This window comes from Nannobrachium achirus, assembly GCF_963921795.1.
Source record: "Nannobrachium achirus genome assembly, chromosome: 22".
Classification (NCBI taxonomy): Eukaryota; Metazoa; Chordata; class Actinopteri; order Myctophiformes; family Myctophidae; genus Nannobrachium; species Nannobrachium achirus.
In genome coordinates, this window is record NC_137829.1 from 8,156,291 (window position 1) to 8,175,374 (window position 19,084).

The 19,084-nt window shown below is 41.9% G+C and overlaps 1 protein-coding gene across 1 annotated transcript; it reads left to right on the plus strand.

The window, feature by feature from the left end:
* Nucleotides 1-4,789: 4,789 nt before the first annotated feature.
* On the plus strand, nt 4,790-18,440 carry LOC308308182 (Krueppel-like factor 5; the record flags this gene model as incomplete). The annotated part of the gene is made up of 4 exons (XM_080753546.1): nt 4,790-5,053; nt 15,246-16,230; nt 16,649-16,708; nt 18,262-18,440. 4 exons carry the CDS (start codon nt 4,790-4,792, stop codon nt 18,438-18,440), a joined length of 1,488 nt encoding a protein of 495 aa, XP_080609672.1.
* Between the last annotated feature and the right edge of the window lie 644 nt (nt 18,441-19,084).

A 19,084-nucleotide genomic window follows, 5' to 3' on the forward strand; every position in this document is an offset into this window, starting at 1 on the left:
GAAAGATGAAGACGAAACAGCTGCTGGTGCTGTCGTAAGCAATCTGGCCGTGATTGAATAAAAGTGTCAGGAAAAGGGCCGCTTGATGGTCTTTTGTTCTCCCCCATCCAGCTTGATGTTAGTTTGAGCTGTCAGGAGGGAATCACAGCTGGGTGATTTATCAATACTTGGAGTGACCTTGCAGCCACACTGCCGTTCTGTGTGTGTGTGTGTGTGTGTGTGTGTGTGTGTGTGTGTGTGTGTGTGTGTGTGTGTGTGTGTGTGTGTGTGTGTGTGTGTGTGTGTGTGTGAGAGAGAGCGTGTGAGAGAGTGAGTGTGTGCGACTGTGCGTGTGCGTGCATGCACACCCACACATATGCGTATGTGCAAATGTGTGGCTCCCATGGATTAGAAAGACACAAAATGGACTGTTTTCTAAAAAAAAAAGAGAATTGGCACACATGTACTGTAAACAAAGACTTGGCTTAACTTGGAACAGAATTCTTTCTTCTCTGAGACACAGTAAGTGGATTGTCCTGCCAACATGATAAGGGCATTTTTCTCAACATCACAGCACTCAAAATACCACTGGCAAATATTTGTGAGAGGACATCTCTTTGTAACCATCTTTGCTTTGCTTTTGAACAGATGTTTTTCTCCGTCACAGTACTCTCCCCTAAAGCCTGATTTATACTACGTTGTTTGGTGGTGTCGCTTGCCGGAGTCGCTTGCTGGAAATACAAGTTCATGTGTCACATTGCAACGCATTATGAGCTTGTAGATTAGATATTTTTGGCACACAACACAGACATATGACAGAGTATAAATTAGGGTGCAATAATAACAACATTCAGCCACTAGATGTCACACTCCCAACACCTCTGTCGCATAAGGTTCCTCATTTCCCCGACTCACACCTGTAAGGCAGCAATTACGCAGTATGCAACATTGCAACGTAGTGGCTGCTTCCAGGAGTTTCTTTAGGGCAAAAAGTACCTTTCCCAACACAAACGGAAGCACATGGTTAATGGCAGCAGTCAGCTTACACAAAAAGGTTCAACAACCCAACTCAGTTATTAGTGGGTCCAGGTGTTGGGAGGAAGGAGTAGGACAGAGGGCAGGCCCTACGGTCCCATCCTACTGTCGCGACAGTTGTCGCGACAGTTACCAGCGATGCCGGTCCTACCTACAGTTCCGTGCGGCGGCCGCCGGTCCTATCGCCGGCGATGCAGCACGACTGATGGTCAAACTGCCGGTCGGCAGGTGCCGGTGCCACAGAATGTGTTCGCTCTTTCTGCTATTCTGTCTTTGTTTCGGTCTAATAAAACATATATAAGTTCTAATTACCAACACATTATTTCTTATTCTGTCTTTATTATGTCTTATTCTGTCTTAAAGTGTACTGTAAATTAGGATGGGACCGGCCCTACGTCCTCCAGCTGGGGGCTGCTAGCTCACTGGCAGGTGAGTCAGTGGAATACAGCAGAAGTGATAACACCCAGTCATGTCATAAAGTCGGGAGAAAATGGGCTAAAAAGCTAAAACCTCTGTGGATGCATTATTTTCTTTTTATTATTTGTCTAGAAATGTTGATGTTAATTCATATTATCTTTAAGTATAGACTGTCCATGCACGTTGCCTAACCTCCGTACTTTCTTTGAGAGGTACTTGTCTTGGACAGCCTGTTTTCACAGCAGCCATTGACTGTCTCTGTTGTGATTAAGCAGATGTTTTATTGCAGTCTGTTACAGTCATTACTGCCATAAACCCATCTGTGGAATTGCTTTTTATGCAAATTTACCAAGCATCTACATAAATAAGGTTCTAATTAATACCTTTCTGCAAACCTCTGCGCTCTTTGATTCTAAAGTGTCATTAATTGTGCTCAAGTAGGTAGAAAGTACAAATCAATGGTGATCACATAACACAAGACGGTAGTGTTCCCCATATAGAACCATTTTGATTATTATATAAATAAACTAAAGGGTTAATAAATATTTATTTGGACAGTCAAACATGGCTTGTTATTGATACAAGTGGGAGCGAAACACATTTCAGTCAAATAATGATCAATTTGAGAAATTTGAATGGTATCACGCACTGAAAATAGATGATCTATAAGCAAGCGTTGTGAGCTTAAAGATTGGCTATTTTTGGCATGCAACACCGTTGTACAACAAAGTATAAATCAGGCTTAAGTTATTTATGTAAACTTGTGTGCGAGTTACAATATTTACTGCCCATTGTAGGTTACAGGGAAAATAAAATAAAATCGGCTGTTGCTGGGTGATTGAGAACTACTGGAGAGTAAAGTTTCCCTGAGAACACTGGGCTGCTTTATAGATCCCTTTGTTGTACGGGTGCCAATGGAAGCTCATTAATTTCCCCAGGTTTTAATGGGGATTGTTGAACATGTGGCTACAGTTGTCTTCAGAGGACCCTTATGATTTGCGCCTCTGCTGTTAAAAGGATGCTATGCTCTTTAATTGTGAAGGTGTTCCTTTGGAAAGCCTTCATCTAAGTGCAACAGACAACCCCTTTTCAAGAGATTCATACAATTTTGAAAATTGGATATGACATGAAGCTTTGTTCATAAAGCAAATCTTTAAAGAGCCTCTGACACGGCCCAAAATGATCAGGTATGATACAGTAAGTCACGTGATCTCTCTGAAAACAGTTTGATACGGCACGCGATGTTACGTGCTGTATGTAGTATTGTACATCTCCTCCTCCAGCTCCCCGAGCCCTGCTGACCCCCCCACCCCCCCCACCCCACCCCCACCCCCACAGCACACACACACACACACACACACACACACACACACACACACACACACACACACACACACACACACACACACACACACACACACACACACACACACACACACACACACAGTTTCTAGTTTCAGAAACACTGCACAATCTGCATTTCTCCCCGGCCAGGAAGAGCCACTCTGTCTTCAATCTGTCCCCGGTCTGAGAGCGCTGGTACCCGGGGAGAGTTACAGTCTCTAGCCCACCGGACACCCAAAGAGCACTAATTTTAGCGTTTTCGCCATTTCAATAAATAAGCATAAAACAAACATATTCATGTAAATATTTTGATGTAACAGAGATTTGTGTCTGGAAATATAATTTTGATATACACAGATGTATATGTCACGGCCTGGGCAAGCCCACGATAAACGCCCTGTCCAAGTGACTACAATGGAGCTAATGGCTAATGGCTAATGGCTAATGGCTAAACACTGCCGAGCTAGGCTAGTAAATAAAGAAAGAGAGTCGCAAACGAGTGACGTCAGCGCCTTCACTAGTGAATGGCTGTCGTCGCCATCTGGTGGTGATTGGTGTGTGGTGAACGACAAAACAAGCGCTCTTACAATGAACGTCCTGAGTTACCCAAACATACTGTAACATATATAAAATACATTTTCATGTAGAGTCACTTCCTAGTTTAGGACTAAACTAGGAATTACAGAAGATGACAGTACCGATATACGTATCTTCTGGTGAAGCCGAACAACTCTACAAACTTATCCTGTTAACTGTCTAGCAGATATTTAAAGACTTGAATGACAAATAATTTAATTCAGTTGAACTCCAACAAAGCTGAAATACTTAAAATTGGTCCAGATTACTTACATACTGTACATTCCCAGATTCAGTCATAATTTTTTATCTGAACGTCAGTTCACAGCCTAAACTTGGAGAGCCACATAAACTTGTTTTCTATGCCAGGCCGGTGGCAAGAGGGGAGATTATATTTCCACCTCACTCTGTCTGTTTGTCCTGAGCCAATCTTTCGCGCTGATCCCGAGGCAAACTAAGCGAGTACATTTCATCACTATCACCAGCCTTGACCCAACTAGTCTCGGACACGCAGAGAAAGTAAGGGAACTACAACTAGAAATAGACTACACACTACAGGAAGATCGGCTTCAAGCTCTATGCAAAGAAAACTAAAATAATGGCACTTGCTACTGCCACGGAGCTTGAGGTAGTCAAGGACTTCAAATATCTCTGTGCCTGGACATCTGAAAAGCCTGGAATGTCTTGAATGGGGTGAGGAGAGTGGGAGAATCTGACACGGGAGACCAGATGACCTCAAACATGAGTGGCTGAGAAGGTCATGTGAAAATCAGATGTTGGAAACAAGGAATTGACCTGTTCGTGGCTACAGTGGAATCAGTACTGCTGTACGGGGCAGAGACATGGACACACAGTACAGCAAGGAAAAGGCCCTGGATGGCGTCTACACAAGAATGCTACGAATAGCATTTGATGTAACATGGGTGGACCACATCAGAAACATGGACTTCTATGGAGGCCTCCCGTGGGTCACGGACACAGTCAGAGAGAGAAAGATGAGGCTGGCAGGGCACAGGTCCGTAGCATTGTGCCGACACGCATTACTCAGACATGTTCGTCCGACTCTCCCCATCTCCTCTAACCCTAAAGGGGAACACACACTGGACGCGGAAGCGGCGCGTCAAAACGAACGGCCCCATTATTTTCAATGAACTAACCCACACCGGCGCCGTCAGACGCGCGCAGCCACGGGTCTGCCGCCTCGCCTGCCGCGCCGATACGCCACTGTTCTATTTTTCCAGCGTTGCCGCGCGGTGAACATGTTCTCCCATGGTTCTCCCCACCGGGGGAAATGGATGTGCTGTGTGGCAGCGCGACGCATCCAGTTGGGGTTACCACGGGGCACTTAACGTGCGTCAATACCCGCGTCCAGTGTGTGCTCCCCTTAACCCTACCCGCACACCTAGCCACATAGTCGGAGTAATGAGACGTCGGACTGATGAGTTCCCTCCGCAGGGCACCAAGTCGGGCACCAAGTCAGGAACCCAGAACTGGTAGAGAGCAAGCTGACACGGTGGGAGCCAACCCAAGCGGCAGCAACAGTAGGAGGGGAAAGAGGCGTACCAGCTGCAGCCGCCCCACCTACGTAGACACGACAGTGCTGCATGACAGCGGTGCTAGCAACAACTGCAGAGCTCAAGACTCTGATGCTAGACAGGAGGGAGTGGACCAGTGGATGCAGCGATTCAGGAGCCCTGAGTTGGTGTTGGCTAGTCTCCAAGGGTTCCCAAACCATTCAGGCCGCGACCCCACAAAATTATAATATTTGAACCGGGGACCCCCCACCCTGACAAGCACTTGGGGTTGTGCTCCAAGTGCTCCAAGTGTTGTGGAATAGGAGTTGAAGCATTCAATTCAGTTTGACTCGGTTCCACAAATAAAGATTGTCCAATATCTACAAGCCCATAATGCCTTGCTGCAAGGCGCTGTGAGCTTGTAGATCAGCTATTTCCACAATGTTTGCCTCTTTCTTATGTAATATTGGACAATTTGGTATTAAAAAGGTCTTAAGTCATTACATTGTCACTTTAAAATTGTGCAGATACGCTGTATACACTGTATACCCCCTCAAAATAATTTGAGGTCCCCCTGGGGGTCCCGTCCCCCAGTTTGGGAACAAGTGGGCTAGTCCACACTCATATCGCATTGCACACTGGTTGCCTGGCTGTCAGATTTGAATGATTACTGTTATGGACTGTTATTCCTTATTACATTTTAAACGTATTATTAACCCCTTTCGAGTGTGCTCATGCAGGCATGAACCTGTTGTTCCAAAAGTCAAGGCTAAAGACAAAGGGTGACCATGGCTCCTCAACTCTGGAACGACCAAGCCTGTCTTCTTCAGGCCTTTCCATAATTAAGAAAAAATAAAGGTTATTGTTAATCTCTTAATGCTTTATTTCTCACTGCACTTTATATTGTATAGTGTTGTTCGTTTATTCTATTGCTGATTTTATTTCTTCAGTTTTATCAATTGTGTTATTGTTATTCAAAAGCAGATACCATAAAGCATTTCTCCCTTGTTTGCACAATGTGTCTTTTAGCTAAACACAGGAGTAGGCTGGCATTCCAAGAACCTGTGAGCACTTCACTATATTCATAATAAATGTTCTACTGTGCATTAATATCAGTGTTTATGGTGTATAAATATGTTCTAAAAAGAAAGCAGAATAAAATAAAGATATGTATTCATGTTAAACCTCCGTAGCTAACAGAGAAAGCAGGTGGAGCAAAGTTATTTCGTGAAAAAGACACTTGACACTTCCAGACTGTGAAACAGGACTGAGTCAAGATCAAACATGAGGGGCTGCAGGTGAAAATCAGATGCTGTAAACAAGGAATTGAGCACTACATGAACAGGAGCTTAGACTTTTCATCAACTAGTTGCATTATATGGAAATGCTAAAAAACAAACGTAAAAGTCCTGATAAATGGGATATTAAATCCAACCTTAGCAATAAGACTTGTAATTAGGGCTGTCACGATTATGACATTTTACATGACGATTAATTTTCTCTCAAATAATTGCGATTAACGCTTTAATTGTGTTTTTGTAGTTGACAATTACATTTCTTATTTGGCTTGAAGGCATTGAAGTTGCACATGGCAGATATGACACATAACCTTAAATATACAATGAAATTACTGACATATTTGACAACTTTATACTTTGTACATTGATAGTGGAAATAGCCGATCTACAAGCTCACAACGCGTCGCGATGCGACGCGTTGTGAGCTTGTAGATCTGCTATTTCCGCTATTTTTGACTTTCTTAAAAATATATAAACATTTTTCAACATGGAAACGATTATGACGATTATGAAAAATAATGACGATAATGTCAAATAATCACGATTAGACGATTATGTAATAATTGTGACAGCCCTACTTGTACTAAAGAAATTCAGAAAGTTAAGATGTTTCACTAGGTGGCAGTGTCACTTTTAAAACCACCAGTGAACAACATTAACACTGCTTACCAACTGTTGCAGTGTTACATCTGACCACAGCTGTGGTATGTGGACTGGACTATACATGAATTATGGCTCTCTCCTGTGCTAAAAGAAACCATAACGTGTGTGTACTACAATGGTTATAAATTCCTTTCCATTCAGTATCTTAATGCTATGTGGCTGTATGGATAAAAATGCTGTCAGTTGCATAGATAAGGTGGGGAGGGGAAACAAATCCAAAAAGCTCTTACAAAAGACACTCAGATTACAGAACACAATGCTTGTACAGTATAATCATTTCAGTGCAGAGCCAGGATTTCTCACACAACACAAAAACCCCCACAAAACACAGGTTATGCTGCTCAGTCTCGCTCTCATCAGCCAGTGAGATCTAGCAACTTTTAGCATAATGAATTTAGCAGAGATGCCTTCTCTACAGAGTCCATCAGGGCTGCCATCTAGGAGATTAAATTACGTCTGTCTGCATTAAAGCTTTGATGCTGTATTTGGGCGGCATGCATGCATCCATTTGCAAAATTCTATATAACAAAATTAAAAACATGGACACCTATGGAAAATGGCTTGGCACTAGCACTTAAACCCGACCACTCCAAACAGGCTGCTGACTAATGCATTTCTAATCATTTCTGTGATCAATGCTGGCTACTGTGCAATAAGATTAATCAACAATATGCAAAGCTCAGATCACCTTGAACAAGGCAGGGAAGAATAAGAGGAAACTAGAAGGGAGGAGGCAAAAGGGACAGGAATAAAATGTCTGCACATTGTGTCCAGTAAGTACAGAGAAAGGCACACCTGCATTATTCACGGTGTTTGGTCACTTGTTTTGTGTGCGATTCAGCGGCACTGCATCGGCGTGCGCCCCTCAGCTGTGCTTTGGCATCTGTGCCTGGCCATCTCACTGCTGAATAGCTGCCTGATTATTCCAAATCTAAGGGAATATTCAAACAAGGCCGATAATGCATTCTTCCATATGATTCTCCAGAGCTAGGACAGCTGTTCAGCAGCTTTCAATGCCATGTTTAGAGAGGAACAGATTTCTCTGCTCAATTAATAGGCCCCATGAAAGTAAGAGAGAAGTTTGACAAATGAGGTGGAGATTCAGTTAGTCTTAGACAAGAGGCCACAGTATAACTACGTCCCATAGCTGATAAATAGCTACACTTTAACTGAAATGATTAGGAAATAAATGTTTAACTTAATAATCAATGCACACAGATGATCTCATTGTTCATAAGGGCAAACTGAGCTCATATACTGTAATTCCATACCTGAATCACAAAGCTTCAGAAATTAGTCTTTCAACAACGTAGCACAATAACTGTCAGTAACTTTTATTGCCATAAATGTCCGATTACGGCCAGAGCGATTTAAAAAAACGTGTCAAACAAAACGATAAAGAATTATTAACAGGAATTCATCAGCTCTAACAGACAGGGGGAATTACTGAGAACCAGTGTCTCTTTGTTCAGCTCAATTTGGCTACAAGATGATTTGAGAATCCAGTGTCGTGCTGTTCATTCCAGTGCCTAGTAAAGTTTCAACTGTCAGATAAATTCTTTCAGTGTGGCTTTCCCCCCTCTTTCCCTAGAACAACGAACAGGTTGTCTGTCCAAGGGCGCACCTGTAAGGTGCAGAGCCTCCACAGGCTTACCTCAGTGGCCTCTCCCGCTCTACTCAAAAGGCAATTATTTCCCAAGAAGATAGAGCACTGTCAACTTCAAACAGAGGACATTCTTCAGGCAGATTAGACTGAAATTATGTTTTATTATTTGGGCCCCGAAGAATGAATTGGACTCTATTTGGTAGTCTTTGTGGTGAAATCCAAGACAGTTTAAATGGCAGAGGTATGTTTGGAGTCGGGGTAATGCTCTGGTGTCTTTATGAAAGGGCAACAGCCAGGATCAGATTAGAAGCTGAACAGCGAGAGCCTTTCAGTGCGGCTGTGCTATCATCCCTGTCCTCTTGTCCATGCCTGTAGAGAGGTTAAATTAAATGGCTGTAATAAATGTTTTGGTCTCTGTGATGTGCTATGGCTGGATATCAAACGAAACACTGCGGAGAAATGCTACGGTAGAAGATCAGAGGGAGGACTATGTCAGCACATTACCAACATTAGAAACCGAGTTGTTTTCACTTAAACCTCAATTATAACAGTGGCACCAGAAACAATTATATTGATGAATGCTTTCTAAGTTACTGTAATTAAATTATTCCATTTAATTAACAAATTATATTGAATTTCTCCCTAGAGAACAGCATTAGCCTCATCTGCTGCTTTACAAACATGAGTACACAAACGTTCAGTTCTGCGCTATGGAAGTGATTACTAATGCCAAATGAAACAGTGTCAGATCAGATAAATTCAGCACATAGTCAACAAGCCAGGTTTGTAACACAGCCAAACCTCTAAAGAAATAATAAAGTCAAAGAAGAAATTATTGATTGTTAGCATTTCTTTTCCAAGGGCAGCCTTGCTATAGCTGACTTCACATAAATTAATTATAATTCAGAATGCCTTAAAGGAAAATATAGAATGTAAAAGAAAATTAACCTTGTGGAATCTGTATTAGGCAGAGGTTTTTTTGGTTTTGTTTGTTTTTTCATGGATTCCGTTTTATATCCCACAAATTGTTACAGGTTTCAAATTCAATGTGTTTAGCCTATGTGTCAGCCAAGATCTTATGCAAATAAACACAACTAGCATTCCTCAGCCAAAATGTAGATTAATTTAGTTATTTTTCCCTTCCAGTTTCTACACATTGGGTATTTGAGGGTAATAATTCTTCTCATATATCACCGGAATGCACTCACACTGTTACTTACAATGCTCTGCAGTTGTTGCCACAAAAATGCACAAATGCAGCTCAACTATAGCTGACCATTGCCCTCTGGTGGGCATGCCAAGCACCTGCTGCAAGATTGACTATATATAGAGCATAACTGAGATTTGTTTGCATTTCTTATGTTACACTGGTAGTTGAAAACAAGTCATTTCATAACCGCACACGAATACGGACACTGTCACATATATTAGATTTATCAAAATCATTAACAAATGAACACCACAAGTTAACGTCTTTGCACGATTTCAAATCGTTCATGAGAAAATTACCATCGCCGTATAGCCTAATTCTCCTATCCACACTTGGCTTGGCTATATTAGTCCATGTGAGCCTCTCACATGGACTAATATACACGGAGGAGATGTGATGCTGTAAGCACATACCACGCATTCTCGCTCATCTGCTGTGCAGTTGTTGTGCATATTGTGAGGTTTTTAATACGAGGGGGATATGGCGAAAGGCTCAGCTCACATTCACCGTACAGGAAGAGCCAGGGCCAAGAATGACAGTTGCTCCACTTGGAGCTGAGACGCACAAGGATTTAAATTGCAGTTTGAAAGGTCATCTCCTGACAGCCAATCAGTTAGCCCCTAATTAGTTGGTTACCATCCGCTTGAATGTCCTTCAAATTTAATTTATGTCACGGTAAATATGTTGAACATATGAGAGCTACAGTATGTCAGTCTAACTCGCTTCCATGATCTAAAACTGGCCTCAGTTTATGAGTGCCTTCTTTTACTAACATAAGAAGACGTATGTATGTGGATAATGATAATAATAATACCAAATAATGGCTTACACATGTTAGAACAGGAAAGGTGCGTGACTAATATGTTTGGTTTAGATTTGATGAAAAGGCTAAAATGCACACACCACATCTCACTCTGAAGATTACATAGCAGCCAGGGATTTCATGCAGCTTGCACGAAAACATTTTTCACGGCCTGCACATAGTTTGAGGTTCAGCCGAGGACAAAGCGATTGACACAACTTGTTATTAATGCTTGTAAACTGTGCACTACGTCAACATTTGAATAGAAGAAAGAACAAAAACTGCCTCAAGATAAACACGGTTGGGAGTGGCATTAACTGTCACGTATTGAAACCTCAAACACCAACAGTCCTTTTCCGAGTAAATTCTGCAATGAAACACTCCTTAAACATACGCATGAATTATGTATTCACGCGTGCCAGTATGTGTGGTGTGTGTGTGTGTGTGTGTGTGTGTGTGTGTGTGTGTGTGTGTGTGTGTGTGTGTGTGTGTGTGTGTGTGTGTGTGTGTGTGCGTGTGTGTGCGTGTGGCCCTGCCCGTGTGCTTTTTGCCAATGGTGATGTATGTGTTTTGGGTGATTAACCCTGCCTTTTCCACATCATTTTTTGTTTTGTTTGCCGTGCCAACATGTGGGCGTAGGTTGTACCTGTGTTTCCTGTTCCAACACGTTCCACCAGAACAATCACTGAACATGTGGCAATACTGCCATGCACCTGTGTGGGAAAACAAAAAAATCTAAGTCAATTTAGTTGTCATAACCAAAGGTGATGTATAAAGCCACTGTCTCACTGTGATCGTCAGAGTGCAATAGGTAGGATTACTCATTCTTTTTCATTGCTGGGCCACGTGTTCACACGGGATTGAAAGAAAAAGAATAAGAATGGATAAACCACATGAACCCTTGTGTCTCTATTGTGGGCATGTCATAAAATACGAACATTCAGATAAAATGGCTAAACATTCAGTGAAAACAGACAATCTGCAATCTCACATGACGTGTTGTGAGAAGGTAGATTGCCTATTTTCGGTAAGAGATTTTCTGTAGAGGAAGGGGGGGGGGGGGGGGGGGGGCCAAGAATAGACCCCTGGGGGAACCCTGGTCAATGAAATATAATAGGAAGTATAAGTGGTTAAGTAAGCACAGGCACCAAATCCTCAGGTTTCAAAGTTGTGACAACAGGTAAATAAAAATAAGTCCAAACTAGATAAAGGTTTCGTCTCTGAACTAAATACAGTTATGTACCCCAGAGACACTCCCAACAAGCATTAATTCCAGGCCTCAGTCCTGCACACTACCGTAAATGTCAGCTCGTCGTGTAAGTATATCACACAATGTGTTTGAGTGAAATGCTGAGCTATTTTGATTGAAACGTCTCCTGCCAGTATCACTGCAGACTTCACTGCTGCCCCTGGAATGTTGGCATCAAGTATGCAATCCTGACAGACAGCTGCACTGCAATGGCCTTTTTAACATGCCAAACAAGCACAGCCCCCAAAGACCACGCATCCTAAAATACCATAAATAATGCGAATAAGAACTATGTCACATTAGAGCAGTGGTTCTCAAAAGTGGATTTCAGGGTCTCTCTAGGTTCCTTTATTGGGGTCTAAATTGACCCTAACAAGTCTGTAAGTTTGACAGTGTACAAATGGAACCAAATAGACCCGTTCCATTTGTAGTACACCATCAACGTTAAGGGGAGACCTTCAAAATTCTAAGTTTGAGAACCACTGCATTAGAGTTGTACTAAATTAGCTAATATCATCCATTGGAAATGTTTATACATGGCTCAGTCATACCCAGTGATTAAAACAGTAAAAATTGAAAATAAACATTCAAAAACGAATAAACATGTTTTGAGAATAATTAGACAGAAAATGTGCATTTGACTTGTGTTTTAGTTAGAAACTGTTTGAATTACAAAGACCAGAGGTTGTTACCAGTGATAGAGTCAATGACACAATAATTCTCCTGAGATTGTGGATAAACCAGTGATTTATGGACAACCCTCAGTCGACAACTTAATCTTCCATAATGGCTGCTTCGTTATCTCATGTTCCTTGTTCATTTCACCCCAAACCCATCTTCACTCCATGTAAAAACCAAGGTAGGCTAGTCATTAACTCTAGGTGTTTCCCTATCACAGTGCACATGCCATGTTTATTTTCCAGTGGTGTAATGTAACTAAGTACATTTACTCAATTTTGAGGTACTTTTACTTTACTAACATTTCAAATGTTCAGTACTTTTACTTCTACTCCACATGACCACATCTTTGAGGAAAATGTTGTACTTTTACTCCATTACAATTATTTGAAACATTTAGCCCACTAGTTATGCATGGTATAGCCTAATACAGGGGTCTTCAACAGGGGGTCCGCGACCCCTAGGGGGTCCGCGGAGGTACTGCAGGGGGTCCGCGAAATTATTGCTTAAAAAAAAAAAAAAAAAAGGATTTCAAAAAATGTTTTTTTTTTGCCTTTTTCCACATTTATGTTAAAAATAAATCATGATTCTATCCATTTTGAATAGCTTGAATACATGATTACTATGCAATTGACAGATTGTTGATATTATTGACATTTGTTCTCAGTTAATAAGTAGTATGTTTAGAAATGGTAGTGGTACGGCCCACCCTGCTCGCTGTAACTTGTACTTGTTTAAAATAAAAAATATGTCGTAGCCCCGACCCCCCCGCCCTACGAGGTGGTAGGGGGTCCCTGCTCCATCTCCCCATCAGTTTGGGGGTCCCCGGCCTGAAAACGTTGAAGACCCCTGGCCTAATATAAATGATTATATTATAAAACAAACATTAACCACTTCAGCCCTATTTGATACATAAACTATTTGAAAATAACCGATCTACAAGCTCACAGTTGCATCGCGACGCATTGTGCGCTTGTAGATCTGCTATTTTCAAACATTTTAGTAGCCTACTTTTACTTTTGGTACTTCAAGTAGGCCTATTATTATTTATTTTTTTACTTTTGTAATTTACTCAAGTGCATTGTGAATTCCGGACTTTTACTTGTAACAGAGTATTTTTTATATTGTGGTATTGCTACTTTTACTTGAGTAAAACATTTGAGTACTTTTTCCACCACTGTTATTTTCTACATGTTCAGCCCCGCCCTACAGACGCACTGATATCACGCAGTTGCGTAATTTGACAAGGCAGCGCAAAATAGAGAGAATGAAAGCTTGACAGCTGCCGCCTAGGCTTTATACAATTGGATTCAATTAGAAAACACTTGCGCCGTATTAATTTTTCGGGGGGGAAATCGTACAGTTGGGGAATACGCTTGCTTTTATGGCCACTGTGTTAACGAACAATGTTTGGGTTGCTCCGGGGCAGCAGGACGCGCCGTCTCTCCGTAAAGCCGCGCTATCAATAGATGACGGTCTGAAAGGTGAAGATCATCATGGACAAGTGCTGTACAACACGAGGGATGCGATCGAGGCAACTTCTTCCTTTCACGATTACAATTTGGTGGTAGGGTATATTTATTGCATTCTTTTATGTTGTGTTATGCGACAACAACCAGTTAATGCCGACACAACATGCAGGTTTAATTAGTCCTACTCACTCACGTTAAAATACGGATCGTTGATCAGTCAGATTGGATTGCGCTACTAAAAAGACAGTTCAATAAAAGATAGAAATTGGCTTTTTGACAGTAGTACGGATGGAGGCCTCCATATAGACCTATATATATATATATATATATATATATATATATATTTATATATAATTTATGTATTTATGTATGTATGGATACACACACGCACTGCACACATAGTCTATTTTTATCGTTTTAAAAAGGCCATGTCACTTATTTTTTAACTGAAACCAACTGTGATTGTTCAATGGCTGATCTGATAATGACCTTTAATTAACTGGAAAAGCTTACAGTAGCCTATGCTAGAGCGAGCATGCCCAGGCAATAATGTGAATAGGCGCTAAATCATATTCGGTTGGGACATGAAACTTGGGAAGAAGATGGATAGCGCTGCGGAGCAACTGGATGTTCTAATTTCAGCCATGGATTTCATATAGCTTAGAGAAGGAGTACTTCAGAAGGGCGGCTGCTTCAGAAGCGAGAGAGACAGAAGTTCTTTCATGTGGCTGACATTCACGGAACAGAAGAGAGGGTTATAGGCCTGTGTTTCTCAAACTTTTAAATTTCAAGGTCTCCCCTTTACTCTGACAGTGTACAAATGGAACCAAATGGACCTAACGGGTCAATTTGGTCCCATTTGTACACTGTCAGAGTTACAGACTTGTATGGGTCCATTTAGACCCCCTTAAAGGAACCCACAGAGTCCCTGGAATCCCTATTCAAAAAGATGGACTCCGAGTAGATATTGTGCAAAAGTAGCTTTGGTACTTCGGCTTAAGTTGAGAACGCAGTTCAGTTCTGGCCATGGATTATAGCATTAGTCTGCTGGTCTTTTTTGGGGGGCCATGGAATGAATGGTTTTACGGGAGAGGTGGGAATGTAACATAAGGCCATTGGGGAGATCATGATAAATGTTTTGGTGCTGACTATGAACCTATAGTCGTGATGAACATTTTTGAATGATTCAATATAATGAAGTAGACCTGATTTTCACATTAACTCCCCTAGGATCAGTTGTAGATGATTAACAGGTACCATAGTCTGGTTGCCCTGTAAGGGCCATGCACCTGTGTGAGAAAACAAAAAAATATAAGTCAATTTAGTTGTCATAACCAAAGGTGATGTATAGGGCTACACTAATTAGCTTACAGAACTGACTCTGATCTGTTTTACCTTTCAGGTCAAATCTGAGATGGACAACTACATGTCTTCCCTCCCACAGGGTCTAGACACCAAGAGGTTTTGCAAAAACAGTTCTATAATCACAGAGCCCTCTTTTACAGAGGACCTGGGCTCTCCTTACAGCGTTAACATGAGTCTACTCCTGCCCGATGTTACTTACATGCACCCTGGTCTCTGTAGGCCAATGAGACCCATCAAGACGGAACCTCTCTCTAATCCACCCTCTCTGTTCCCCACTGCAGTCCGTCAGGGCAGTGGTGGAGTACCACCAACCATATCAGACCACCCCAGTGTTTTTACAACTGCAGACACAACTAGCAGCAACTTTGTAATCAAACAGGAAATGCCATCTCTGGACTTTCAGGATGTTCCCTTGTTCCAACTTTTGAACTCGGACTTGGAGCATTTTATTCATGGAACACAGGTGAACTCTGAGCTACACGGAGGCGTCTCCATGTCCCCGTTATGTCTTCCTCTTAGCAATGTCCATTTAGGCCCTGCTCGGAATTCTGTTAAACCCATAGGAAGTCCACAGCAGGATGAAAGTTATCCATTTACCCCACAATTATGCCATCCGCAGAGACCAACCTATCTGCCACCTTCTCCACCCAACTCTGAGCCCGGGAGTCCAGACAGAGGGAAGGCGATGCTTCACAATCTCTCTCCGCCTCCCTCCTATGAGGCCAGCATTGCCTCCAAATTGACTTTTCACGACCGCAATGGCGGATCAGGCCAGATTTCCACTTCCAGTTTAACGCCGGTTCAAAGTCAAGATCTGCCTTCTGTACAGAATTCCAGTGTTGGATTAAACCCAAGCTCAGGTCTTGGGTCAATTCAGGGTGCAAGCCTAGCACCGGTCCAGACAGCTCAGACAACACCGGGTGTTGGTCCGCTGTCGCCAGTGCTGGCCCAGTCTGCACCGTATAACCGGAGGAACAATCCTGACCTGGAGAGAAGGCGGATTCACCACTGTGAAATCCCAGGTGAATTGTGAAATCTATGCAACACGTGGTATCCTACTAAACTGTGGAAGCTACAGTATATTTCCCTCACATTAAATGGCTGTAAGGAGTTTAACCACTGTACTAAACCCTATACTTCGCTGACTGAGTCCCCAGGGCCAACTTGGTCTGCTCCTTTTTTGCCAATAGTCCAAATCTCTTCGCCAAAAATAACCGATCTACAATCTCACAAAACGCTGCAATACACATTGAAGTTGTAGATTGACTATTTTCGGCAAATGTACACATATTATGACATAATGTCCCCAGAATAGGGACAATAGAGTTTATGTGGTTAAAAGGCATGATCATTTTAAGACACTCCAACTACATGTAATGCAGTTTCATAATGTTCATATATCATTCATAATATTATATAATTCTTTGCTTTTTCCATTAGGGTGCAAGAAAGTGTACACCAAGTCTTCTCATTTGAAAGCCCATCTACGTACACACACAGGTAAAGGTTTTGTTAATAATGCTGTGAAAGAGTCACACTGTTTCCCAGCTTTCATTTTGGGTCTAGTTAGGCATGTTACAAAATGAAGGAAAGGCTGCAAGAATTACAAAATTAAGGAAGGAGCGCAAACCCTTGGTGTTTGTTTAATAAACCCGCATTGCATCGTGGCTACCAGGCACGCATAGACATGAAAGGGGGCTTGAGCCCCTGCCCTTTTATCTGTGCCGTCTCCAGACCATGAATGCAGTTTTTACTTTGGTGAAAGAAATGCCCTCCTTTCCATGCCATACCTAAAGGCAGCGTTCAAGTGAATTTTGCCTTGTCCAAACTCTCCTGAACTTGAATGCAGCATCTTATGTTGAAATAATTGCCCTCTGTGTAGAAATATGTTACAGCACATCTCCAGTATTGACTTGATTATGCTATTAGTTCAGTGTGGTATCAAGAACTGAAAATAGGGGCGCCTGGTGGCCTAGTGGACCAGGCGCATACCATATAGGCATTGCCATTTCGGCATCAATGCCTGTCGGCGTCGCCAGTTCGATTCCCGATCCGAGCGACCTTTGCCACATGTCACTCCCTGTCTCTCCCCCATTTTCCTGTCAGTCTACTGTCCTATCCAATAAAGGCAAAAAAGGCAAAAAAAAAGAACTGAAAATAGCCGACCTGCGACGCGTTGTGAGCTTGGAGGTCTGCTATTTTCGATATTTTCACCAAAAGGCCCTTTTAGAAATTTCAGCCCCTGCCTCTCAGACATTCTCTGCACGTCCTTGGTAGCTACGAGTTGTGTGACTGCTTTTTCCTTTTAAACTTAGTTTGTCATGTTACCAGGCAGAAACATTCTGTTGGCATGCAGATGCATTCTGTCTGCTGACAGACCTGGCCCAGTCCGCTCTGCTGTCAAATCACATAACCCCCATGGTTCTCAGAAAGCGGGCAGGGGTCAGAGAGGAAACGGCATGATTTATAGCTCATAATCAAACTAAACGTGCAACACAAGTCACAACACATACTTTCTCACTAACATCAGTTGAATGTTTAAGTCAGAGGAGTCGAAAATACCCAATAGGGCCTAATAATGTAATTTACCATTGCTATACAGTAGGTCAGTGGTTCTCAACCTGTGGGTCGGGAGTCCCCAAATTATTTTGAGGGGTCCCCAGATGATTATGTGCAACATTATTTTCTCCTCACTCAACAGTAAACAAACGACCACTGTTCAAGTGTATAGACAATAGGGTATTATGCACATGTATAAAGTAACACTTTAAGGACTTTTTAATTTTTCTAAAATGACAAATTAAACATTAGTCAAGTTGTCAAATATTGGAGGCAGAAATTGGGAAAATCTGCTATTTTCACAATAAAACCGTGTTATACAAAATGTAATGCCTCAACTCTTAGTGCTCATCATGTGAAATATCAGTTGAAATATGATTATTTTAGGGGTCACGGCCTGAAAAGGTTGAGAACCACTGCTATAGGTATGGAAAAATCGTTGCCATCCTATTGCCCATAGTTTAATATACTTTCTTTATGCTCTGTTGTTGTAGGAGAAAAACCATACCAGTGCTCCTGGGAGGGCTGTGAGTGGCGTTTCGCTCGCTCTGATGAGTTGACTCGCCATTTCAGGAAACACACCGGGGCCAAGCCTTTTCAGTGCAGCGTGTGCAGCCGATGTTTTTCCCGCTCTGATCACCTGGCCCTGCACATGAAGAGGCACCAGAGTTAGAAATGCCTCCATGATCCAATTTTAACTTCGATATCAGTTACCACAATCTTTCGGTGTGATATAACAAATCTTTTTTTTTTTTATAAAGAACTGACATTCAAAAGTTGAAAAGAGGGGGTGGGGGGAGGGGCGTGAACTGACTCGCTTTAAGGATTAGACCACTTTCTTTGAACTATTGAACTATTCTATTCTTAGTGCTGGCACAGATGATTGTCGTGTTTTATTTTAAGAAGATCACTTGTTTTTTCTTGTATGTTATCAAAGTAAACCCCACTACTGGGGGAAGAATGCAGAAACCCTGCCAAGGAGTCATATCACAATATTTCATATCAACGGTCACATTCTAATGATTAAACCTTTTTCCTTTTTCTAAGGGTATATTTTCATGATAATTTCAATTTCACTTCCACAGAAAGGGATTTAAATATAAAATGAATGCAATATTTACTGTAAGGTCATAAATAACTGTAAAAAAAAAAGAAAGAAATCTAAAACATTTCAAGAGTCCATTATTAATGCATCATGAAGGGCATTTGGAACAATTTCAACTGGCCATTAGTAAATTAATATGGACAGTTGGACACATCATCATAGTATGCTGTAGGTGTTTTGACTTGTATAATACTGTTGTACACTGATAGACA